This window comes from Asterias rubens, chromosome 11, assembly GCF_902459465.1.
Source record: "Asterias rubens chromosome 11, eAstRub1.3, whole genome shotgun sequence".
NCBI lineage: Eukaryota > Metazoa > Echinodermata > Asteroidea > Forcipulatida > Asteriidae > Asterias > Asterias rubens.
Genome location: NC_047072.1, coordinates 16,622,743 through 16,650,259, shown reverse-complemented (window position 1 = coordinate 16,650,259; position 27,517 = coordinate 16,622,743). Strand labels below are relative to the sequence as shown.

The 27,517-nt window shown below is 37.1% G+C and overlaps 2 protein-coding genes across 2 annotated transcripts; both read right to left on the bottom strand.

Annotated features, from left to right (window-relative positions):
* Positions 1 to 2,881: 2,881 nt before the first annotated feature.
* On the bottom strand, positions 2,882 to 4,418 carry LOC117296983 (G-protein coupled receptor 84-like). The gene has a single exon (XM_033780090.1). It carries the CDS (start codon positions 4,028 to 4,030, stop codon positions 2,960 to 2,962), a length of 1,071 nt encoding a protein of 356 aa, XP_033635981.1. The 5' UTR covers positions 4,031 to 4,418; the 3' UTR covers positions 2,882 to 2,959.
* A 9,878-nt stretch (positions 4,419 to 14,296) lies between these two features.
* Positions 14,297 to 25,927, bottom strand: LOC117296296 (metabotropic glutamate receptor 2-like). The gene is made up of 3 exons (XM_033779145.1): positions 25,525 to 25,927; positions 23,155 to 24,839; positions 14,297 to 14,974 (listed from the first exon to the last, which is right to left on the bottom strand). Exons 1-3 carry the CDS (start codon positions 25,925 to 25,927, stop codon positions 14,297 to 14,299), a joined length of 2,766 nt encoding a protein of 921 aa, XP_033635036.1.
* Positions 25,928 to 27,517: the final 1,590 nt, after the last annotated feature.

The window sequence follows — 27,517 nt, the reverse complement described above, 5'->3', positions numbered from 1 at the left end:
TGTGCGGCGTACCATGGAGGAAGAAAATACTAAGCAGGGGCTTCTCACTCACACGCTTCAGCACCCACACGGCAACAAATTGCAGCTACTGCGTGGCACTGGATTACGGGCAGCCAAAAGGGCCAAAATTAATTAATTTGTAAACTAGAAGACAACACAAAAAATCAAAGATAAGATTTTATAAAAAAAGACAAACTCAATAAAGTACAAAAACGCAACAGCAATAACAATAAAAAACACTATATCAAAAAGACGAACCTTAATGCAAACAATAGGATGCAATACAAAAGTTGAAATCTCAAAACAAACAACTAAACAATTAAATCAAAGATTAAAATTTTTAAAAGAACAAAAATACTAGAAACTAAAAGAGTACCCGTGAAGAATGTCTAACACATTGGAAATAAAGACTATGATTAAACCTATGATTAAAATCTGAAACAAACTTTCACGAACAAAAAGATAGAGGGCGGTCTTTTGGTTTTCGGTTTTATTGTTATTTTGAAGGATTCGTTTTTTTATATTTCTTTCTACACCTTTCTCGAAGCATCTTGGTAGCAATCAACCCCACTCCACTCAAAACCAAACACAATGATCAAGTGCGTGATTTCTCGTTCAGGATATTACTGGAAATTGCTGTTTGTTTTGTTCTCATGGACGCGGCCTTTTAATTAATCGAGATTGTGGTATACCAGTATTAAACATTGTGAGAAACGGCTCGCTCTAAAGTAACGTAGTTTTTGAGGAAGAGGTAATTTCTCAACCAAATAATTAAATGTCTAGCCATTATCGCATGATTTATGTAATGGCGCATTAATTTAAAATGTATTATTGAGACATAAATCAAGAGTAGATTAAAAAGAGCCAGCAGCATTTTTCTACTAACAATAATTGTAATTGGTCTGAAAACATCCTTCCTGAACGACTGACCGACTAAAAATGTTAAGTTGTAATGAGCCGATGTGAGTTGAGCAATGTAGCAAGAACTGTGATGTCAGGTGCGGAAAAGTACTGGTAGTCAAATATTTAAACAAATCAAAGTTTTAGTTGGGACCGTTGACTACAACAATTGCTGGTTAAAAAGGAGCATCTGTGTACACGTAATGCTATAAATAAGCAATAGTGATGATCATTTAATTCAATAATTTATGACAGTTTAGATTTCGTTTTGACGTGACTGTGATAGTTTGAGCTTTAATATTCAGTAATAATAATAACATAAAATTTATAAGGCGCACAGTATCTGGAATATTATTTTTTTCAAAATATTTTGTTTGGGCAACCTTGCACTCTAAGAATCTATTATAGTCATAAACACTCACAACAAACAAACAACTACTCCTCCTAACTACAAAGGTGTACGCCTCAAATGTTTGTTTTAGGGGAGCATGGCGAATGAATGGCATTGACAACTCATTATCAATATTGAAATCAAAATATCAGTTCATTCGAATTTTATTAATTTAATACAAAAACATCCAGGTTTATAAAACACAAATTTCTTGAATATTATTTCAGATAATAATTAAAAACAAAATAACTGACCCTTAAGAAATATTGACATTTCTGGATTATTGACAGCTTAAATTTCCGAATTTCGATTACTTCACCCCATTGACTTCCTAACCAAATATAAACCATGTTTTTATAGTAAGATACTGTAAATTAAAGCAAGAAAATACCAGCATGTTTCGTTAGAAATATGAAATTAATAACCAACTTGACCTTAGAGGACTCTCTTTACTTGTAACACTTTATGAATTCTAAATTGATAATCAACCAATATACAAAATGTGATATAATTGCCTCAAAATAACAAGGTTTTCATTTTCTCTTTTGCGACTATTTTTGCTGTAACTTTAGGATTTCTACTTGTTTAGCATCACTGTACGACTTGCAGTTGTAGTATAAGAAGAAAAGAACAAATATTAAAACCTAAGAGAGAATTTTATAATTTACAAACCAAGTGAAGGAAATTGCCTAAAAATAACCAAACTTTCACTTCCTCGCCTGCAAATACTTTTTATACATTGACCGGGTACAAAGCCTTTTAGAAATCATTAATTACTATACAGTTTGCCCTCAACAGTTCGCCTTCAATAGTTTACAGTGGTATAACAAAGCAGGGCCCAATTTCATAGAGCTGCTAAGCACAACAATTTGCCTAGCATGGAGTTTTTGCCTTGATAAAAACAGGATTACCAACCAACTTTCCACGTGATTTTCAGGATAAGCAAACAACAGCTGAATACCAGTAACAAGCAATATGCAACAAATGGAAATTTGGTTGGCAATCCTGTTTATATCAAGAAAGAAATTTCATGCCAAATTGGGCCCAGTTGTTGCGCGTTACGAAGTGGGGATACGTTTTTATTGTAAGGGGTAATTGACAGTTTGCCCTCTCGGGTGTACACAAATAACAGACCACTTCACAGGGTGCAAATAATTACTGTACAATAAGGAATAACAAACATTACACAATCATTCCTAGAAGAAAGGAGCATAACCCAGAAAGAGTAAAACAAACAAATCTTTTGACCAGAATTGTAAAGACTTCCTTCGATTTATTTAGCCAGTCATTAATTATATAGCCTCTGTAGTTGGTCAAGGATTAGCTCTCCGTGAACTGACAAGTTTCCCTTGAATTTTTAATTAAACTATTAAGCAGCCTCTTTCACACAAAGAGACAGGGTCGTAAAGTTGTACAACATGTCCCTCGTGTGAACAGGCAACATTGTTTTTTTTTCACTTGAGGAACACGTAGCACGTTCATCATATTGGCAGGGGTAGTGGGTTCTAATCCCACTCGAGTAATGTGCGTGGGACTTTTGTTCACAGAACTCGTGAAAGTACTAAGTATACTAACACGACATAATGTGTAGAGGTGAAACCAAGTGATGTTCTTGATCCCTGATGCAAGTTTAACATTTCTTAAATTCTTAACTCCCTTTTGTTCTCACTACGCCACATCAGCAGCAACTGAAGTAACTCTGTTCTCACTGTGTGTTTTGCGGCAGCACCTCAAGAAACGCAACACAGACTTCTGCATTTGAGGTTGTAGTGTTGCGTAAACCAGCGGGTGCAAACAGCTACCCAACCAGTAGATCATGGTGCAAACTGTGTAAGCATCAGCTGGGAAATCGTCCTTAGCATACACAGCTGACAGTATAACAATAGGGCCATAGCAAACCATGAACAATGCGAATACAACAACACAGATCTTAGTCAGGTAATTCTGTTCTTTTGTGTGTCTGTTGGTAGCTCCACTTGAAGTTGGTCGTTTATCCCTTGCACGGCTATGGTCTGGTGTCCTGACAGCGTTTGGCGTCGATGACGTCCCATCAGTCTCTGCATCTGTATTGATCATTTGCCCAGTTTGAACATCCGGGTGAGAGCTTCGTTGAGCACCAATCTGTGCTTGTTTGCGAAGTCTGTTTGTGCTTTTTCTTACATGGCGATAGATACCTGCATAACTGAACAGAGTTATAGCAAGAGTAGACAGGAACCCACCAAACACTAGCCCATTATACACGATAGGGCTACCCTTTTTGATGACGACACATCGGGCATACAACGGGTTAAACTCCGTATGAGCAATTTGAAACGTAGCAAGAGATGTCTGTGTGAGAATTGGTATGAGCCATGATAACACAATCAGGAAAACTACATTGGGAATACTCCTCAAAAACAGTTTAGTTGGATGTACCACGCAGAAGTAACGGTATACAGATAACGCTGCGATGTTACACACTGTAATACCTATAAATCCAAAGGCTAGGTAAGCCGTAGTGTGGCAGTACCACAAGGCAACACGCCAGCTAGAATGCAGAAAAGAATCCACGGTGAAGGGAACTACCATTAGTAGAAACGCTAAACAACTTGTTGCTAGGCTGATTATGATAGCGTTGGTTCGAGTCCTGAGAGATGGCGTTACAAATATACACAAAATAACACCAATGTTTCCTACGATGCCCACGATGAAGAAAGGCACACATACGGCGACCAACACTGTTATCAAAGTCGACGCCATTTTGTTTTCCAAACGTGTTGCAAATCAAGTTTAAATTCTCATTCAAGTGAATGGTTGTATCAGTACCACAGTTATCAAAGGTTTACCGTCAGTTACAAACCATCCGAAGAGCGTTGAACTTGCGTAGCTGACAACTTCCTTTTATTTCTCTTGCTTTGTTGAGCACTCAGCCACTTGAAACTCTTGTAGAATTTCCAAATAAACGCTATCTTGTTTTGTCTCGTCTGGCAGATAAATCGATCTTCTCACTATCGATATGTTCAGTATCGTGAAACACGATCGTGACAATTGGGCGTCGATATTAATTATGACGTCATGGACGTGATTCTGGCCAATACAAGCAGTAGTCTGGTGACTTATCTTACAAGCTGTGACAATATTTCCTCAGTAATCAATTCGTTCAGCTTTCCAGGTTTACTCAGCTTCCGCGGTGTATTTGATCCTGTTTAAAAGACCCGTACACAATGTTTTTCAGTCGGGTTGGAGACTTTGGGTATATCTATATTGATCAAACATCACGCTTGAAGCAAAGACAGTAAACAGATCGAATCAACCCGAACCATACCAGGCAATAGTTTGAAGCAAAATTCTTATTCTGCGAAGCCGTGACATGTAATGTTTACACTCTCACTGAGCGCTTATTTGATTTGTCCTAAAACGTCAATTGGGTTTTGTTGACAAGCCCTCGACGCTGGCACGATCTTGAAAACCTTTTTAAAATTATACTAGATAGCATCGGTAGTGTATAGGAGAAAGCATACTCTAGCTTGGTGTCTATCTGTGACGTGTTCAGGCTGATATCTCATCACATATGCTGGTTGATAAAAGAGCGTCTGAGCAACAACTCTAAAGTGACATTATGTCACTACTTTCAAATTCCCAAACGATGTCCATGATCACTTCAAGAACTCACTCCGTGGTAGTGCAGTTAATAACAATCATATAAGCTAAAGTAGGAGTCCCATTGGATTTGCTTTACCTTCCGCCCAGGTATATGTAGTAGTTAAAAAGCAGGACAGTTCTTTTCAGAACTGAGAAGTCTCCCGAACAATCAGACAAATCTACTCCGCGGTAGTAGAATATAAATCAAGACAGTTCTCTAAAGAACAAACTCTACATGTAGCAAGTACACATGGTGTAACGGCAAACTCAATATAACGTTAATGTCCTTGCTTTTGGGGAAACCTGCAGAGACGAGACATTCGCTGATGATCATTAAATCAAATTAATTGTAGTCTCGAGACTTCATTATCTTCAAAGACAGGATGGAAGAGTGCTCCCTACACAATATGTCGTCTTTTGCACAGACCTGCCGTGAATAAGGAAATAATAAATATTAACAATAGTGATGAGGGATTAATACACCTCGGAGAGTTCAAGCGCTCTAATTGGTCAAGTGGTGTTTTTTTAACGTGGCTCTTTTCGCATCTGAAAGCACACGACTGGTGGTACAAGGGTGTTTTTTCTTCCATAGTAAGACACTTTTCGTTTTCGGCGACGGATGGTTCTGCGACGGTTGTTCAGCTAAACGTTGTCGTTTTCAGCACAACGAAGATTCATCCCAAGACGACCGTCCTCAAAGCCGACGCATGCGCAGATGACGCCGAATGTCATCTTTACCGTCGCAGAACCATCCGTCGTTGGAAACGAAAAGTCCCTCTCGCAACTTCGACGACCAATTGAGTATACGTTTTCACAAGCTTGTTATTTTGTGCATATATGTTGAGATACATCAAAGGAGAGGACTGGTCTTTGATAATTACTCAAGGTTTTCTCGGCTTTAACCATTGATGATTACAACACACATCATGTTTTTGAGAGTGACTTGTCAGGGTAATTAGTTGATGTGACATAGATGAATACAATATAGGTTTTCTCGGTCAAATTCAGAAAATGAGCAGCCAATTTCATTTTCATGCGTTCGAGTTAAAGCTGTTTTGCCTCTGCAGTTGTTACTGCGTTTCAAATTCAGAGTTCGGCCATTCAATTTCGTTTTAAGTCGATTCAAATTCCTTTAGCACTCTGTTCAGTTTAGCGTATCGTCATTCTTTTTCGTGGCACACACGCCTCAAGAAGCGTTGCGAATTTTAATGCTGCTTTGATGAATTGTTAAATAGAATGATTATTTTGTTAAATCGAAAGACGCAACATTACATTTGACTAATCATACAACGAAATCGAATGACCCTTTCAGTAGCATTTCGATTTCGCGCGAAATAGAACAGCTTGATGGTTAAATTGGCTGCTCATTTGCCGAATTTGACCGAGAAAACCTATAGTATTTACTAACTGTGTACATACTTTGACGATGCCGTGTTCTTTCACCAACAGCTCACTGATTATTTGAGTTTGCCCAATGTGTTTCAGTTTCCTGACAAGAAGCACAGGTTAATGAGGAATGATAATAGCCTTAATTAGTAAGGATGTATCTTAAAGGTGGCGTCATATTTTGGTGGTTGAAATAATTGTGTACATTATATGCGAAAGCCTATGTGTTATAAGTGGTTATGGTAGTAGCTTCTGAGACTTTTCCTTTTGTCAGAACTCCCCCTCCCCCTTGATTGGTAACCAACATTTAGTGCTTTCAGATGCATAATAAAAGGCTTCAGCTGAAGTCTTTTAATGTTTGAGAGAGAAATTGCCTCTTTCTCAATAACTACGTTACTTCAGAGGGAGCCGTTTCTCATCATGTTTTATACTATCAACAGCTCGTCATTGCTCGAACCAACTAAGTGTTGTTATGCTAACAATTATTTGGAGTCATTACCAATAATGGCAACTGCAATTTAACCCGCACCTAGACACAAACAGACACACAAAGAGCATACAATAATTATCAAAATGGTCGTCCATTTAACTTTGTCTGTGCTTTTTAGACCGCTCATCTGTGACTAAGCTAGTAATCAATAATTGAGCAATTGGGTCAACGAAAGAAGATATATTAATTATATTCATGATGCATGACGCTGGTTGCGTACAGAAGCCACAGTTTTAACCCAGCATCGTCACTTTTAAAAAGGGTTTGTTTCATATAACCAACCTGTGGAGTTTGTGTAGTGAAATCCACATCCCGAGCGGTTGTGTCAGTCCACTTTTGTAGACACTGGACAAGATTGGTTATTGTCAAATACTAATCTTCACAATTGGTGTATCTCTACATATGCATAAAATAACGCACCTGTGAAAATTTGAGCTTAATCGGTCTTCGAAGTTGCGAGATAATTAAAGGGAAAAACACCATTGTCTCACCATGGTCACACGAAGTTGTGTGCTTTCAGATGCTTGAATTCGAGACCTCAAATAATAAATCTGAGGTCTCGAAATCAAATTCGTAGATAATTGCTTCTTTCTCGAAAACTACGTTTCTAACAATGATTTATACTATCAACCTTTCCCCTTTACTCGTAATGCGAATCAAGAAGGGTTTTATGATATGTCAAGGTACTAAATGTTGTATTTGAGGTACATGCATGATGAGGTATCAGTATATTATTTGGTTCGCGGTTCATCCATCATGTCAGGTAAATTTTTCTTCTTTAGAGAGTTCACTGTCTTGCTATATTATTCGTTAATAAAGATCCTCATGTATAAAAGCTAAAGTGGTGTCTGGGCCGATGTTTTACCTTCCGCCCGGGTAGTAGTTAAAGGACAGTTCTTTTTCAGAACTGAGAAGTCTCCCGAAGTTTCCCGAAATCCGAAAATCTACTCCGCGGTAGTAGAATATAAAGCAATACAGTTATTTGAAGAGCGTAGTCTGTCTGGTAAGTAGACACACACATATCGTGTTACCGCAAACCAAAATCTGCTAGCTATGTTAATTAAAGTTGGATATTATTTTTGAAATGTCGGTACAATTTTTGGTTGAATTATGTGGCATCCATCACTTCGTGATTATATTCATTGTCCTTTCATGTTTTTAAACATACTGTTGAAATAGCTATGACAATTAAAATTGTTATATATACAATATGAAAAATAAATGTGCATTGGATTTTAAGTGAATTCAGCTATATACTGATCGAAACTAACCTTATTCTTATTCGTTGAATCCTGTTGTTGCTATGTATGATTATTGCCTCGACCTTCCTTATAACTCTACACCCCGTAGTGAAGATCATGTGTTAGTAAATCAAGTATTTTACTCCATCGTGCACTGCCTTCGTGCATCACCAAGCTAATCCGCATCAATGAACAAAGCAGCACGCAACATCAGGGTACAGCTTTCTCCAGGGAACGATCAGAGCATACTGATCGAAACGTCGAGTTGAAACCAACGGTTCTTTTCAGACCCACCTAAAACTCATTAAGAGATTATCATTACACGGTGTAACCGCAAGCATCGTATATTCACCATGCAAAGTTTCATCAAATCCTATCCATCGTGTCTGTTGAAATAAAGAGTCGAGCCAGTGACCAAAGTGTGGCTGTGGCTAAAGGTCAGATAGATGATTAGTCCCATTCGTCAACGTTGTAAGGTGGTAGCCAAATCCGCAGCTGTAGCCATGGAGACTATAATTGGATGTAACATAACCTGGGTGGGTGACTCAAGACGTATCCGTTAAAGCCACTACTGATTTAAGTTTGTATTGACCTATGTTTGAGCTGCACCGTAAAACAATTGTGTCGAATAAACAGAAATGGATGTTTTTCCTTGCTTTAGTCGACTCGATAACTCTCCGAATGAGATCCACCGTTCCAGCCCTTTAAGCCTATTATGATGTCTTGCCTTGATTGGTTATGGACATTCTCGTCTACAACGTGTAGTTGGGAACAACCCTATGACTGTTGCATGTCTCTGCTTCATTATAACCCAAAACTGTTTCATGATTTTTAATTGTAAATTAGATTGTTCCAATAAAGTACACTGGCATATAGAGGCTTGATTTATTAAAGGAAATATGTAATAATACTATGATGTTAGTAACATTGAGTTGAATTACACCTCATGGATCAATTCTTACGTGGGTTCCAGGAATAATCAACCGACCAATTATCTACAAAGGACGAGTTAGTCCCCACAAGGTCTTTGTTAATCACCACACACAGGGAGGGAGACAACAGAAACCAAAAAGCAATTATCGGTAAAATCAAAGAAGGCATGTACCGCCTACAGACTAGCAACATTATTACCAGCCAGGCTTTGTACTGATGATACCCAAGCCTACATCCGTATGGACTGTATATGGGGTAACCCTGTTTCAGCCCAAGAGTAGGTGGCAACGGCCCCTGGAAAACAGTTGATTGTACCCCAAACCCTGAAGTGGCTTTAAACCTTGTGTGTCTGGCGACTTGCGTAAAAAATAATAATAATAATAATAATAGAATCATGCAGGCAGGTCAGTTATATTCTCTTCATTTCATATTTGTTTTGAACGTCCTTATAAAAACAATAATTGATGTGTTAGAAAGTTGAATTTTTAATTAGGTGGTGATCATAGTTGACATTGAAGTCAATCGACTGGTATTCACTTTGTATGCAGGTTGATGTCAAATTCATGATTTCAAGTATTCTGACATTAAAGGCACTTGGATACTATTGTTAATTTCTCAAAATAAATGTAAGCATAAAAACTTACTTCGGTAACGAGCAACGGAGAGCTGTTGATAGCATAAACTATAATGAGAAACGGCTCCCTCTGAAGTAACGTAGTTTTTTAGGAGGAGGTAATTTCTCACTTAAATATTAAAAGACTTCAGGCCTGAAGCCTCAAACTAGGCATCTGAAAGCACATTTTTGTAACAAAGGTATTGTTCTTTTCATTGTTCCCTTGCAACTTCGATGACCAATTGAGTCTACATTTTCCGAGATTTGTTATTGTATTCATGAGTTGGGATACAACTGGTTTTTGACAATTACCAAAGGTGTCCCGTGTCTTTAACCGTGTAACTGTGTCACGCAACAGGTGCGTGTAAGCCGTTTATATACACACCCTAATTATTGATCCATCTATAATTGGTTATATTGACAGAGTTCAAAACCGTTAATACAAGCTTGCTGTTAGCAGGCATGTTCATTGTTAACCTGATCTTCTGCCTCTGGCGTTTGGTCAGTTAGAAGGTTTACTTTCGTTATAGTCACTCTTTAAATGAATGACAGTAACAACTTTTTGTCAGAAGCCTACATCAGCTTTCGATTGTAAAAAAAAAAACATTTTGAGAAACATTTCTCAAAAAAAAAAAAAACTTTAAACCTGGGAAACGTTTCAGTAGTAACGCTTCTCATATTGTGTATTTATATTAGAGATAATTCTTCCCGCGTGGACTTAATCGCATGGAATTTTCGGCGATATCTCAAAAGGATATTATTAAAGGCAGTGAACATTGTTAATTACTCAAAATAATTATAGAGTTTGTGTGAAAAAACTCGTATAGATCACATATGTAACAACAAATTACACAGTCTAATGACGATTTCAGTAGAAAACGTCCCTTAGAATGAGAAATATAAAAAAAAACTAATTTCCCGTATTATATTAAGTTTATTACTCAGTTGGCATTTTATCCTTTTTATTTTTTTTTTAAGTCAATAATGTCAAGTGTAATCGGTTTTTCACTATTCTCCCGTGACCTAGATGGTATTTCGGTCTTAAACTTCTACAGATTTGTCAGTTTATGTATATGGTGGATTACATCAAGTGCTTACACTACCACCAACTGTTTTGTTAACAAAAATTGTAATCTGTAATGCTCTTTTAACAAGTATAAGTTCCAATCCGTTGACACTCAAACGCACGCCGCTTTACAATGTCCGCCTCACATACTTTGTAATTGCATCTGACATTTAAAGTGCCTGGTATTCCACTCCTTTCAAAGCTAGCGTTGAAGATTGAAATTAGCGCCTGTCTGACTGTCAAATAAAATCAGGTTAAGTAAATCAAAAAGTGAAAAACGAAACCAAAAAAATACTTGTTCCATTGTCAATTACTATCCAGTTTAGTGTGAGAGTAGCATGAATAACACCAACACTTACATACTGGACTCAGCCATTGTTTCCCCCCCCCCCCCATGTCCACAACAAACTGACGGGGTTGTTCTTTAATTGCATACACTAAAAACATTTTTAAAATAAATGTAAATCACAAATGTAGATCGGTAACAACCTTGACGTGAAATGGAGATAGCAAGAAACAGAGTTGAACACAGCTCCTAGTTATGGTCATTCTGCATTTTACTACTATAATCTCTCCAATCTATGTCGTGAGGGAAATCAATAATTTACATACAATTGGAGATAATGGATTTCCGAAGAGAAAACACAAAAGCTTCATAATAATAGTAATAATACCTACACTTTTATACCGCCTTAATCATGCTGACATGCTCTAGGAAGGGCGCTGAACATTGCGTTTAGTAATGGACAAGTTAAAAAATAAGAAACAGAATTGTAACACAGGGGGTAAACATTCTTAAAAACCTTCAACCTGTTTAAAAGAGGCAACCACTGATGATTAGAAAATATTGCAATAAGGTCACAATAATAAAGCCTAATTTAAAACTAATCACCGGCTATTGTAGATTTCACGTGACTCATTAAAATTAAATTTACTTATACAAATACTCTTGTTTGGACCACAATAAACTCTAAGTATTAATAATAAAAACCCCACTTTTTCATGATTCACTGAGATGTCACGTGTTGCTCTTCTCGTTTTGGGTTTTGATTTCCCACAGGGGTAGATTTATAATTCAAAAGACGAGGGTTTTTTTCAGCCAGTGGAAAGAATTTTTTAATGAGATTGAAATAATAATTAATTATTATTCAATTGCAAGGGCAACATAAGCGCTAAATATGCAGTTCCTTCTGAGCTTAGCACACATGTACAGGAATTGCCGAGGATAGCCCAAAACAGCTACACTCTGTATAGTCCGCTATTATCTATAAATAAAAAAGGCCAACAGTCTCGTTCCAATGCGTTTTGAAAAACGCATTCTGCGGTTGGAAACCTGATTAGGACTTGCATAATTAATCCAGGAATGCTTATAACAAAAGCATTGCATTGTTCCCTTTGTCCGATTGTGTCGAGCCCATTCATACACTGTTAAGTCATTCTGTATACATACACGCGTAAGGAATACAGCATGGCAGGGCTACATCTTGCTTGAAGACAATTTATTTACAAGTCTAGACCTAGTTGAATACAAGACATAAAACTCAGTCAAAAACGGGACCACGAAGCGAACATCCAACCATTGGCAACTCATAATGTTGAATGTATCACACCACTGCACAGAATGCTTTCTAGTCTTTACTCTGTCGGCAGATTTTCAACCATGAAACAAGAATGTTGGATTAGGTACTATCTTTGGAACATTTCAACCAAAAACCAAGAACTTCTGTTTGTGGAGCTTGTCAACCAAGAAACACAAATGCAGAATTATGTGCTTGACCATGGTAGGGAGGCGAACCACCCATTGATGAGGGGTGCATTGGATAAATAGGCCAGCTTTGATGGAGTTTTATGATTGAAAACTAAAGAGACTCCGAGGTGAACGTGTGGAATGTGTTATTAAGTGTTATTCGCTGTTTGTTGTCGTATGGATCACATTGCTAGAGGAGGATAGGCGAGATGGTGTCACCAGTCTACAACGTTGAAACATGGATAGATAATAATGACGGAGGTTGGGACCACGACTTCGACACAAGGTTAGAAAACTTAAACTTAAATGGATTTCAGTATTACCATTTAAAGTACCATTTGTAATCGTATTTAATCCTGGGGGATGTAATATAGCGGAGGTCAGTTGATGGAGAAATATTATACATCTTCATTGATTATTGCTGATTGTGAGGAAGTATAATAATTATTGTTTATAGCTTTTAGCGAAGAACCCCATTGAATACCTTGGATGATAGTTTCATTGAAGATGTTTAAAGGCACTGGACATTTTGGTTTTGTGAAAGGGCCCTATCAAAATGTACATAATTATCGTCCAGTCTTGAGAGTGATTGGGTAGGGTCGCCTTGCCAATCCCATAAAACCGTCTCGCTATGGACTCGTGATCCCATACTGTGACAATCTTAATATAAATGTTTTGTGCTGACTATCCGTCAAACACCTAAACAACCCAGCTTAAATATTCATTTGATTGTAGGTTTCAGTTTATGTTTGTTTTAATTTTGTTTTAGATCCTAGGAAAACAAATTGGTCAGGGCACAACTTCAAAAAGCATTGTAAGCACAAAAAACTTCCTTAGAACAAAATAACATTGCTTAGCACCAAATAATCTTGCTTAGCAAATTAACATTTCCAGCCAGAATACCCTACAGATACCATTGCTACAACTAGTATCCCACTAATTTCTTAAATTTTCAAGTAAAATATTCATATCTCGGTTCATTTCATAATGAATAGATATGCCAGTACGATGCAGTAACAAAAAAAATTAGCAACAAAACAAATCATAATACAACGTATGCAAAAGATTATAAATAATATCACAACTCATTACTACTTAAAATTAAAATCATTGTCAGTTTGAAGCGTGTTGTAAAGGTCTAGCGCCCTCTTCCGTCGAATGCTTAATAACCTATATTTTGTATGTTTAATACTAGTTGAGTTTTGAAGCACTATCCCATTAATTGTCTTATCGCACTGTGTACAAACACATCGTAATGAACAAATCTTTGAGTCGTTAAGAGTGTCACAGTATTTGATTAGATTGATTAGCATGATCAAGCACGTCGGGAAAATTAATTATTGAGAACTATTAATTTATTGCTATGGTTACTGTGAACATTCGGTGCTAAGTTTGTTTAAATTATTTTATTTACATAAATATACACAACAGTTGACACTTATTGCGCTATCATTGCGCTATCGTTACATGCCAAGTGCCGATTGATAACGGTGCAAGTAAACACAAATATTTTACTATTGGCGTGGGTTGCCTTCTTGAACTGTTCCACATTGGGTAACTCAATTCCTTTCTGGGGAAAGGAAGCCCAGTCTCTGTCAAATCAAATATTCAGGATATTTAATTACATATTCATTTATTCAATCACAGATTCGTGCTATAAATATTTATGCAAATAAGTGTTAAAGTTAAGTTGAAAAGTTGATCAGGGGTCCATTAAGTAGCTTGGACTGCCTCCATTTTGGGCAGCTTAATTGATTTCTAGTTCTGAAGAAGGGAAACCCAGTTTCTATCTTATTAAATATTCGTAATATTTAATTACATATTCACACCATTAAAAACAGAATTACTCGTGCTGAAAATATTCATAATATTTTGCTAAAAGTTAAATTGAAATTTTAAAGATTTTTCTTAGGGGTCCGTCGAGACATGAATCATTGCTTGGTCTTGAACATTCAATGAATGAAAACATCGCTGGCGAATTCTCTCTGCCGTATTCCCCTTATCATCGTCATCATTATCCATTGGTTGGTTGTCACTGGTACTCGGCGCTACAGCAGTCTTGCCTCTCAAAATATTACTGATGATCGCCCTCTGTCGACTCTGAGCGTTTAGTTTATTAACAATGTTCAGATTATTAAGGTTTGCATTCCCGACTGTAGACCCGTTCTCTTTGTACGTTCCTGCAGCGTGAACGTTCGCCTCAGCCACAAAATGCACTGCGTATAGCTTCGTGAAGAACATAAACACCAAAGTGATGCTGCCACTGAAGATAAGAGCGACTGACATGACGACTAGTTTGACCTTTGCATCCGGAAGTAAAAAGTAACATGGTATAAAAGCCAGCCAGATGACCACAGTGGTGTACACGCTCAGGCTTATGAAGCGAGACTCGTTGTAGTTGGTTGGTACTTTGCGGGTCATAAATGCATGTACGCTACAGAGAAGGACGAGTATGACATTGTAACTTAGTGATACAATCATCTCAGCATCACTTGTGTTGCACATTATTTCTACAACTCCTGGAGAAATAACTTGTTCCTCTGGTTTCGGTTTGTTTTGAATCTGCCACGCAATGTTGATAAGAAGCTGCAACGTAATATAAAAGAAAAACATTGCATAACTTTCTATTTTGCATAATTAATATTAAAGCAATTTATAGACAATTTAATTTTAAAGATAACAAATGTGAGTTGATGAGTAGCTGAAACGTCATCAGTAAGAAAAATACGTTTAACTGTCTATTTCAAAGAAGATAATAACGCAATTTGTAAAGATAACTTAATTTTAAAGCTGAAATCGATACGCGGCTGATATGGATCCACATTCTTACAATGAGTTTATTTGTTTAATTGCTACAAATTTATTCAAATCTAGTGTATTTTTTGTTTTTAACCGAATTTATTATCGTAACGGATTGATTATTTCGCAATATACAGACAATTTTATTTCGAAGATAAAAAATATACGCGGGGCCATAATTCTTACATCTTGTTCACCTTCTTTTTGTATTGCTTCAAATGTTTGTTGATATCTAACTAATTATTATTTTGTTTTTAACCGAGTGTATGATGATCAAAAAGGATTGATTATTTCTTGGGAAAAACTGTCAATTAACAAAATAATACATCGAGCAAAGTGTAAGTTTTCCCGCCTTTTCGGCGTCCGAGAAAACTGCTGGCTAGAAAACTTGATAACATAATGTCTTGGCGACAGTGAAAGAATGACGGCAAATGCTGAACATGATGACAAAAGATTGTAAATTGGAGTTTGACCAAGGAAGGTGACCACACGAACTGTATAATTAAGTTAAAACTGATCAATTTGCCCTTTCAATAAAAGCAATAATTCAATTTGTGTTAGCCCCATAGACAAGGATGTCACTAGAAACAATTGAGTTTGATTGATGTAACCATAACTTATGGACCAATTTGTGTGTTCATCAATATTCTGTTATAGAGTTTTTTATTCTTAGAGTAATAGAACCAAACACCGAGACTGCACTTTCTGCTGTCAAAATGTGTTCTATAGTAAACTTTATTGAAAGCATTTCTGTTCATGCAGTTTATCACTATATTAGCCATGAACCCGTTGGCGAGAAGATATTGAAGGAAGTTTCAGTTTTAGATATGGGAGGAAAATTCTTAAAACAAACAGAAAGTTGTGGTTTAAGTGAAAATTGAAATCTTGTAAACTCACGATTTTTTTATCACTGTAGAAACTATTACATCATCAATAAAAGTTGAGAATAATACTTATGCTTACAAATATTCTGAGTTTCTTTTAAAGCCATGGACACTTTCGGTAAACTGTATTGTCTAAAGGCCCACACTTCGTGTATCACAACTTTTATATAAAATAACAAACCTGTGAAAATTTAGGATCAATCGGTTATCGGAGTCGGGAGAAAATAACGGGGAAACCCAACCTTGTTTCCGCACGTTTCGCCGTGTCATGACATGTGTTCAAAATAAATCCGTAATTCTCGCTATCGAGAATTGATATGTTTTAATGTTTTCTCAAAAAGTAAAGCATTTCATGGAACAATAATTCAAGAGAAGTCTTTCACCATTACCTTCTGTAAACCCTGTAAGTTATTTGTAAATCTGTGAACTTTTTTTTTTTCTGTTCCGAAAGTGTATAATGGCTTTAAGTTTAGGTCAAGGCAAAACCAACTATTTAAAATTTTGATTGGTTTATTTGATTAAATAATAGAAGGTAAGGGGTTTTTAAATCAACTCAAACAGCTCAGTTTATCCCATTTTTACTGACATTCTTAATCCCAATTTTAATGGCTTTTGTTATTACTCCATTGTGGTTAATCTGTTTTTTTTGGTACTTGGTTGTGTGTTTTTAATGGATGTGTATGTTTCCCCCTTTAAATTTCTTCGTCCTATTTAAAAACGTTTTTTTGTAGTTTTCAAAATGTATGTGTGCTTGGATCTAGTGCTTTTTAAATGAATGTGAAATGTTTTTCTGTGTAAATTTTTAATTTTTTATCTTATGTTCACTTCTGTAGATTGTTATTAGCTGGGATCCATGGGAGATCAGTGAGTTTTTCTTACTGACCGGATTTCCTAGGATAAACAAGAAATTAAAAAAAGGGGTCCAGGCAAAGTTAGCTTTTTTAATTCAGTTGCAGTAAAAATTCTTTCTTTATTTTTCAACAATAATTGCCCCCAATCAGAAAGACAAAACCCTAAAATTACACAACAAGTCTGACGAATCAGAGGTCAGTATTATATCACCCGATACCCACCTTTAAAATAACACATTCATAAACCATCTTCAGAATTCCGAAGCTACGGATACAATCTTGAAGAGGGGACGAGATGGTTTGACTTCTTAGATCTCGAATGAAATTTGTGAGATTAGTTGGTTGATTAATGACACTCTTGATAAAATGTTGACTACACTCATTATTTACTCAGCGTAGGACGAAGATTCACCCGGCAATTCTTGCCCACTGAAGGACTTTATCTCCCCCTACATAATTCCACTGACTTCTGGAATTACCTCATATTTCGGTAACCCATTTAAAGTTATCCAGGGAAATACAAAAATGTTGTTTGTTTTTAATTTTCTTGATTGGAATTGACCGCACCGGGCATAGTCGGTTTTTAGTAAAGGCGCGTCTGTAATTACAAGACCACGATTCTGATGTCGTCTCGGATAATAAATCGTCTTGGAAGAAACACTGAATCTTGTAAGAGCATTTCGTAAACAAGTACTGATGCTCTTGAAATCTCTGTCTTAAATTGCGAACTAAATGTCCTCTTCACGAAATGTTTCAACGCCATTGTTTAACCAGACATCTTGGATGATTTTATAAGTAATTTGAAATTTGCCACTTTGGGCATGTCTACTTTTTATTAAATTGAGCAAGGTCCAAAGTGGTACATGGCAACGGAAATACCCCGTTAACTACGTGGTAATAATAATTGTTGGGCTGTTCTCATAATGTGTATTCGAGCTACCTCTGCAGTATTATACTCTTGCACAATTTAAAGCGTTTTGGTACCTTTTGTGAATCAAGTTTTCGGCCTTGACATGAATTCCTACTCACAGTGAATGAAAAAGTATGTAATATAATTTACCTGTAGAAGTTTCAGCTTCATTAGTCGTCAAGTTTTTGAGGGGAAAAAAATAAACTCATAGAGCAACGTTTTTAGGAGAGTCGCGTAAATCTGTTGAACATACTAAAATATTTTTTGTGAAATTGTTTTGCTAATTTTTCAGCAAGTAATATTTGAAGGGGGAGCTTTCATTATCTTCAAACCGTCTAAGTTTAAGGTAACGTTGTTGACGTTTTTGTCTTGTGTCGGAACCCGGACCATATGCTAATTACATTTAAAGAGGAGTTCAATGTTGAGATCCTAAAAATATTTTCACATCATCATTTTGTCTTTCTTGGTTTAATGGCTTCTATTGCATAAATACTTCCATATTCTATTCACAGAAATATATATATTTTTTTTTCTTAGTTGAAAAAAAACAAAGGTTTTTGTATCAATTTTAGCCAACTTCCCTTATTTTGCTAGGTTTCAGGAGCTGTATCTCTGAAGGCTCTTTCATTAAATTGTAAAATATGAATAGAATATGCAAACATCAGTATATTTTCAGAACGCAAAATGCCAAAGGGTTCAAACCTGCACCAAAATAAAGCTTATAATAACACCAATTTAGCTGTGTATGTAACTCAATTTACTTAATATTTTTGTCCCTTATTACCCATTTTTGCAGAGCCGGTCACAATATTACACAAACCCTTTAAGCATAGCCATAGATATAAAAACCATGACAACAAATTAGCGTCGGAGACATAATAATATTCGGTTTCTTAAAGGTATTGCATACATCGTTTCGTTAGGTTTATTCGTTCATATTGATGAAAATTTAAATAATTGTGGCTTATAAAATTGCTAATTTGTAATGATTTTTTTTGTAATCTTATAATAATTTGAGCATCTCATCCATTGTATTATTCAAATCAAATCAAATCAAATCAAATCAACGACATATCCTCCCCAGTATTTTCTTCTTCCATATTAACTCATTTCATCAAAACTGCACTGCTTTAATTGCAAAGGCGTGTTAATAAATGACTTGGGGTTTAATAACACATTGGTACCCGACGCCTGATCATACAAAGCGTGCGTATTCACTGGTACTGGTTGTGTATGAAGCAATACTAAGTAAATAGACTGGTTGAACTGTAGGTGAGTTTTGTTTACTATAAAGCACTCCGATTGAGTAACACATAAGTACTTTAAGATATTGGTGTTTACTCTCGTATTAATTTACATCAAATGACAAAAAAACCTGTCAAACATCACCATGATTAATATTTTTTAATTAAGTGGTTTTCAGTTTTTGATTTAGTTTGAAAACGGTCAGTACACATTTGCGGTGTAATTTGTGAAGCCGTATACCTCAAACTAAACTGGTGCAACCAATATCTTGAATAAATCTCGAATAATTTACCACGAGGTGCTCTTTTCGCCACGTTCTTGTCATTGCATCGTTACCCTTTGTTTTGAAGATTGTGGTGTGGTCACTTCACGAGTTAAGTAGTTTTTAAGAATAAGGCTTACTTGAAAACAAGTTGTTAGTATAAGCATCCCGAGAAATAACTTCGCCATTAAATGCAGTGGACACTATTGGTAATTACTCAAAATAATTATTATCAATAAACCTTTCTAGATTGCGAGTAATAAGGAGCTGTTGATTGTATAAAACGTTGTGAGAAACGGCTCCCTCTTAAGTGACGTAGTTTTCGAGAAAGAAGTAAATTTCCACGAATTTGATTTCGAGACCTCACATTTAGAATTTGAGGTCTCGAAATCAATCATCTAAAAGCACACCGACGGCCGATTGAGCTCAAATTTTCACAGGTTTGTTATTTAATACATATGTCGAGATACACCAACTGTGAAGACTAGTATTTGACAGTTCCCAATAGTGTCCAGGGTCTTTTAGTTTTCCCTCCCCGATGATTAAAGTTTGGTAAAAGTATGTCCCAAATTAATTTGTCGTGGTGTCCGTTTGTTTATGCTGCGGCCAGAGATACGGTTGGTACCCGCTGTCACCTAGCAGGATTGTTTGAAATTGTTGTTTTCATAAGAAGTAGACATTGATTTCAGCTGAAACTTTTAATGAAACTTGAATGTCAACCTCTACGCTGTCATCTAAAGTGGCGAGAGTGTCTTTGTACGTGGAGCATTATTGACTGTAATAATGCTTCAAACTCCCAGCACAGATGGCAGAGTGTATTGACTTTGGTTATACATGACACTTCAAGATAAAAGGACTTGACAATGTTGACTTTATACTAGATAGCTATCAATCCATCATTTGCTGGGGATCTTAAAATTAAAGTCACAAAGAAAAGTTTTAATAAACTAAGGCCAGAAAAGCTGGAGAAAAGAAATTATTTAATTATTTGAAATACTTGGACTGTTTGAGGTTCAATTATGTGGATATGGAAAACCAAAATTGAAAGTTGTTTCTGGATATTATAATGTTCAGAGGGTTTTTTCCACAGTAAACAGTGAAAAATGCCAACATTTCTAAAGTCAACCCATCTAAAGATCGCCGGATTTAAAATATTTAACATCATTTAATTCAAAATATTTAATATCACCTTGATTTTGTTGTCCATGAAAAAACAGCAAATAAATAAAATTATGGCAGGTTTGTAGCAAACTTGCATTATTATCCGAAGTACAATCAACCACAAATGGCAAAATAGTTCAACTCTAAACGTGAGCTGTACCTTGCTCGCAAAAATGACCAGTCATTATTGATGTTGCGTTTTTTTAAACACATGTTTCTTTCAATCATTGTACGAAACGAATTTGTTTTTACAAATTTAACAATGTTTGGGATATTGACAGGCTGCTTGGTAAAAAGTCAAACCATTTTGTTTGTCTGATTATTGATCAACACTTTCAATGAATTCAATGAATTGTTTCTAGATTTGGTTTGGGGTAGACATATTGGTAGGGTAAACACAACTTTCTGACATCGTTTTGAAGCAATCTTTGGATCAGGATCTGTTTTCGTCAGCCATTTTGAACGTCAGTTCGCTATGGGCAAGCAAGACAGACTACATAAAGCCAGAGCCTGAACTAAATTAGCCATAATTTCATTTGATATAACAGATTATTTGACATGAAAAAAATTCCTACCATTGTGTAATATTTCGTTACCCAAAGGGAGTATGTTCTAAGTTGACAAGTTGAGAATGTTGGTAATAATTATTTGTTTTGTTTTGTTCGTTATATCATGTGTGGTTGTCTGTCTGTATGGTGTGTGAGTGTTTGCTTGTTTGTTTTCTGGTGTATTTGATGTTTGTTGGTTGAATTGTTTGGGGGACTTTGTTTCTTCTTTTTGTTTATTTGTTAACTTATATTTTTGTTGGGCAGGGGCGGGTAAAGAGCATACCACATCTTTTGCTATGCTTGTCTTTTCCAAGAATATTAAATACAGCCAGTTGAAGAAAAACAAAGTTGAAATGTTTCTCTAGAATATGAATTTGATGTTCGTTCAGAAGTGTCTACTGCACTTTTGCAAAAAGATGTAAACATTTAACATAACATTATAATCTTTGTTTGCTGAGATGTAAAACAAAAACGTCATTGTTTTCTTTGTACTGTGTGTACAAAGTCCCCTTATTGTTATTTTAAAGCTTAGCGTTTTGTTGTCATCAACAGCCCCGCCAACAGACAAGTACTAGTCAATAAAGATTACGTAACCGTGCGTTATTAATTATCGTTTTAATTAAGAACGATTCATAAAGATTGAAAAGGGTGTTACATTACAAGGAGCTAGTTATAAAAAGCTGTTACTATGGCATCGTTTTATAGACCTATGATGAAGTAGCAACCAGTTAAATTTACACACTGCTTGCCGATGCACTGCCCTAACATAAACACTTAATAAACGCCTAGCAGCACCCCTGGGAACGAGTATCCATCATGGTCCTAAACCGTCTATATTACTCGATGTCAACCTCCTGTCCAATAATAACATTGTCTTTAAAGGCACTGGACATCTTTTGTAATTGTCAATGACCAGTCTTCTCACTTGGTGTAGCTCACCAAAATAATAATGAATGAAATAATAAACCTGTGAAATTTGAGCTTATGGTCGTCAAAGTTGCGAGAGTTTATTGGGAAAAAAAACACTCCCGTCGCACAATTTGTGTGCTTTCAGATGCCTTGAATTCGATACCTCAGCAGCTAAGGTCTCGAATTACTTTTTCTCAAAAATTACGTTACTTCAGAGGGAGCCGTTTCTCACAATGTGTTATAATATCACCAGCTCCCCATTGCTTGTTACCAAGTCAGTTTGTATGCTGACAATCATTATTTTGAGTATGCCGATAGTGTCCATTGCCTTTAAGCCCCCCCCCCCCCCCCCCCCCTTTACACACATGGACGTGTTACTGGGGTGATTTTGTAAGGACTGTCTGTGAACTTATACACAGGTACGCAAACATACTGGTAACAGCAATTGATTTCTCACTTTGTTATTCCAGTGAACGCCGGGGATAAGAATCACATTTCCAACCGTTGCTCTTACAGACCAGTTAGATGAAAAGACGCAATAGTTAATGATTGCATAAGAGCGCGTGTCACATTCGGGTTGGGATGTTTGATGATGACGTAGACATTTATGCAAATGAGTTTTTCCTCACCTTTGCAGCAAAAAAATTCATTATTAACGTAGGATGCATGAAGTATAATCTATCAGGGATTTGCATCATCACGAAATGCGGAAATAATTCCACGACCGTTTAACCAGGGTTCAAGTTACGAGCGTTTTGTTTTTACTTTTTTTTATATTAAGAAAATGGCAAACGGAAACTTGTCCAGAAGTGCCCCCTAAAATACGGTGCCCCTGATCCTATACGCCGCTACTCAGCAGTTAATTATCCTAATTTAACAAATCCCTCCCTGCATTCTCAGTACATTGATTAAACTGTTGGCAGAAAGGTTTTCTGCTAACAGCTGAAGAAACATCGTTTTCGAGAAAGAGGTCATTTCCTGCGAATTTGATTTCGAGACCTCAGATTATTTTGTCGCAACTACGACGGCTAATTGAGCTCAAGTTTTCACAGGTTGGTTATTTTATGCATATGTTGAGATACAGCAAGTGAGAAGACTGATCTCAAAGGCTAAATGACAACACAATAAACATGTACAGGTAAATAAGTGTAACACAACCATAGTTTTGCTTTTACTAGATTTATGATTTATACATACCTGCATTGCGACGAATGCCATCGCTATGGCAACTTGTGATTTCGGACTGATGAGGCTTGGTCTCTTCGCTGACCTCTTCCCAGCTTTAAAGATTCGATATATTCTATTAGCTCTGGTAAGCAGAGGTGCGTACGTCAGAGTAAAAGACATCATGAAACAGTGACGAATGAAGTAACATTTGATAACTGTGGGTTCACCGAAGAGAAAGAATACAAGGGTATAGGACAGGAGGACACCACTTAGCATGATGTAGCTAAGCTCTCGACTCGATGCTTTGATTAATGAATGTTGATTATGACGAATGTAATCAGCAAGAACTAAACAGGTTGTGAGGATACCAAGAGATGTCATTAAACTTAGTAGGATTGTTACTGGCTCATTCCATAGTATGTATGATGGAACGACTTGAAGGCAGACTAGTCTTGCTTCATCTGGCGTTTCGGTATCCTCACAGGCTACGCAGCGAGAGTCGTTCACAACGGACCGCTCGGGGCATGGTGTGCATTTCCAACAACACTTATGGTCTCCTATTCGAGTCGTTAAGTAGCCTTTCTCACAAGGCTGACTGCAATAAGACGTAGGTGGGTTACCTCCATTTTGAACACTCCATGGAATGTTCTCCTCGGTGATTGTCAAAGACTTGTTTCCCAACTTATTCCACTCGCCAATCCTTCTCAATTCGTAACCTCCAGATTCTGAGTCCAACGATCTTGCAATGACTTCAAGCTCGTATGTCATTTGTTTAACATCGATTTCTTTTGAGAACATCCCAGTATAAGGAGAATCTCTTGACGTAACTTTCTTAATGTACTCAAAAACAAGCTTACCCGACTGGAACAGTTTTTTAACATCACATGGTATGTTTGGATTCTTACATAAATCTTTCTGTATGTAATCCAATGCGTAAGCATAAGCCTTGACTGAGTCTATTACACGCGATACTCCGCTAGACTCACTGTATCCACGACTATGGTAGATTAAATCACATCCCTCTGTCAGACAATCAATCAAATATACTAATGTAAATACTCCCAACCACGGGTTTTTCCTCCCAGGCATTGTGGGGTTTGTTCCTCCAACTAAGAGTTTGAAATAATCCTCAAACTCCAAATCCTCCTCATCTGGAAGTTGCGTCTTAATCGCTCCCAGCGCCATCTCGCGATTCTCTTTATCAATCTCACCAATACTCATCCCCCAACCATCGCTACCAATGAGTTGGATTCTACCCATGGCCCCTTTCTCGGTCATAGACTTCAATACCATGTTGGCATGGTTAATCTGCGTGAACATAATCACCACCTTAGAGGTATCTGCTCGGGATAAGATGAGCTCAATCACTCCATCTATAACTGCTTTAGAGGTGTTGGTTTTAACTTCAAACTCAATTGCAAGACAGAGACTCTCCTGGAAGACGAAGTTTTGACGGAAGGAGTCGAGAGCATTTCTTCCGTAGCTGTCTCCGGAGTAAATGATAGAAACGTAATCCCATTTGAAGTATAATAAGATGTCGATAATCGCCTTGACTTGGAGGTCATCTGGAGGGATCATCCTGAGAAAGTAAGGAAACCGACCGGTGTCGTCAAGATCGTCGGATGTTGCGAAGAAGCTGACGAGCGGGATGTCGTAGACGCTAAAGAGCTGGGCTGCTGCTTGTGTTGTTACGCTCTTCTCGGATCCAATGATTCCTACAAAGAGAAAACGATATAATCAAGACATGCTGGACACTTTGGTAAATGTCAAGGACCAGTGTCGCACTTGGCGTGTCTCAACATATGTATAAAATAACAAATCTGTTAAAATTTGGGCCAAATATTGGTAATCGAAGTTGCAAGAGAATAATGAAAGAAAAACAACACTGTTGCACAAATTTGTGTGCTTTCAGATGCCTAATAAAAGGCTTCAAGTCTGAAGTCTTTTAAACATTTGAGTGATAATTTACTTCATGATAGCCGTTTCTCACAATATTTTACGATAACAATTTTTTTTTGAGTAACAAACCGAAAGTGTTCAGGGTCTTTAAGTAAAATAGGTGTTATTGGCTTTGAGTCACAGAAAGACAAAAATAAGCTCAAAGATGTACATTCTCTTGTCCTGGCTTAAATGGGTTTTTTAATAGTTTTTGTGGAGCAATTTTGTGGCCATGATATGAATCCTAAGTGAACAGGTTTGTAATGTAAAATACCTGTAGAAGATCCACCTGTGAAACAAGTAAAAATCACAGAGAAATGTTTTCATGAGAGTTCGTTGTACATTCTAAAATAATTTTCGTTCACAACCAGAATTAATAAACGAAATGAAATGATAATATCGATAATAATGTTGATACAAAATCATGATCTAACACCTATTTTCTTACTGGTATTCACTTACCGATAACAGTAGTAGTATTTTCAAACTCTTTCGCATGATCACACCCGGATGTATTGCCAATTATCTGCGAAGCAGGTATGAATAGCGTAGCACGGGACAAGGCCACTGGTTCATACGAACACGTATCGTAGATTCTGAATCCGAGCGTGACATTAGGGAGAATGTCCGGGTCATTATTGACCTGTCGTACGGCGTAAGCCATGGCTTCGAGACGGTGAAGTGTTTCCAATTCCCGGAGTGAGAAGCAGTTTTCGTAGTGGACTGGTAGAAGACCACCTATGATGTAGTCCCCTGACTCCTCGTACACGTTGTAGTTGGATGAAAAGGCTTGAGCGTCGACTGTCGAACATGATTTGTCGACAATGAGAACAATTAAGAGTAAATGTGAGTAGCTGACAAACATGGTGAAGTTTTGTCGAGCTGTAAGTCGATCGTAAAAATGAATCACAGGTCGCAACATTTCGGCTAGATTACAGATTCAAACAGAAAGTTGTAACGAACATCCAAGAGCCATAAATCGTCCTCAACAACTTCTCTTTGTCGATGTGAAGTATTTTGGTTGAAGGTTGCGGTATACAAGTGTAATTCAACTGTTCATGCGACCAAATGACCACCCAGTAAAATAAAGTCAGTTGGTAATACACCTTTAGTTCGGACATAAACTTCAACCACTGAACACTTAACGTCGCTGTCTTTACCCTCAAGTCTCCACGGAGCTCCAAGGTGTGCACAACCAACTGATGTATGACACTGTACTTGTCTGCCCTATGATTACTCCGTCAGTTTGTAGGCTGTGTGTGATTGACTTGGTATCCCCGACTCTAAGTGGTTAACTGGTACATGGTCGTGTCTCGGCTACGGCTAGGTGTCTGCGTCATCATGCGTTGATGTATATGACGTCCTTAGCAACATCCGTAGCAAAAGCCGTAGCCGTAGATGTAGCCGCAAATTCTGATACGGCCTATAGAAGGCATGTTGCTATGGTGTCTTCGTTTACTTACGGTGGTTTGAATCACTCACTAACAATAACAAGTACCCCCCTACCCTTACCAGAAGCTCAAACAGTGTCCCAGCCTTCAAACGTGCTCTCAAAACCCACCTTTTTGCCTCTTCGTAGCTGGTCATCTTTATCTTTGTTCTGTCTTTTTCCCTCTTCTTTCCTTCTCAGCGCCTTGTATCCTTTGGCAATTTGGCGCTTTATAAATACTGTTATTATTATTATTATTAAGTACACCGTGAAGAAACTATAAATAAGTAGTAAACTTGCGGGTATAATATAACCATGTGTAAATCTCTTATGTGTGAGTGTTGGCTCTGAAAAGAACCGGTAATATATCGACGTTTCGTGAAATAGACTCTGCTTGTCTTCAGGAGAAAGGTGGATTAGTAGTGGTGAGCTTAAGTAGCACTGGAGGGATGCACATTTTCTCACCATCCAATCACACTGTGTGTGATAGGATAGTTTTGAATGTGGCTATGGCTATTGGTCATATTATATGGAACAATCATAGCCGCAGTCAAAGTCAATGGAATGGCAGAATACTAAAGCCGTATCCTCATTGGAGTGTATGGCTACGGCTGTTGCTAAGGGTGTCGTGTATGGGTGATGGACATTTTAATAATAACAAGAGCACTATTCGTATTGGTTGAAGCTTTGAATGATCTGGATAAATAGAAAGTAAATAGTGAACTTGCGAATACAAACATGAGTAAATCTCTTAGGGTGAGTGTTGGCTCTGAGAAGAGCCGGTGTGCTTTCGACGTTTCGAGCAGTAAACTCTGCTCTTCTCCTTTCATAGCACTGTGTGATAGGATTGTTGTGTATGTGGCTGTGGCTAGATCATCATTTTAGTTTGACCACAGGAGGGCCAAACTGTTTTATATCATATTAGTTTTGTTTATGGTTTAAATCCAAAACTGTCATCCATCCAAGCAAGGTTTTCATTTACCCTTGATGAAGACTGAGTTCAACAAACAGTTCTCATTTATCCTC

What these genes read in the sequence shown, in the direction of transcription:
- LOC117296983 (XM_033780090.1), bottom strand. Translation starts at nt 4,030, where the DNA reads ATGGCGTCGACTTTGATAACAGTGTTGGTCGCCGTATGTGTGCCTTTC.
- LOC117296296 (XM_033779145.1), bottom strand. Translation starts at nt 25,927, where the DNA reads ATGTTTGTCAGCTACTCACATTTACTCTTAATTGTTCTCATTGTCGAC. An exon ending in AAATACTACTACTGTTATCG is followed by an intron (nt 24,840 to 25,524) that starts GTAAGTGAATAC and finishes TTCTCTTTGTAG; the next exon opens with GAATCATTGGATCCGAGAAG. An exon ending in TGGCATTCGTCGCAATGCAG is followed by an intron (nt 14,975 to 23,154) that starts GTATGTATAAAT and finishes ATTACGTTGCAG; the next exon opens with CTTCTTATCAACATTGCGTG.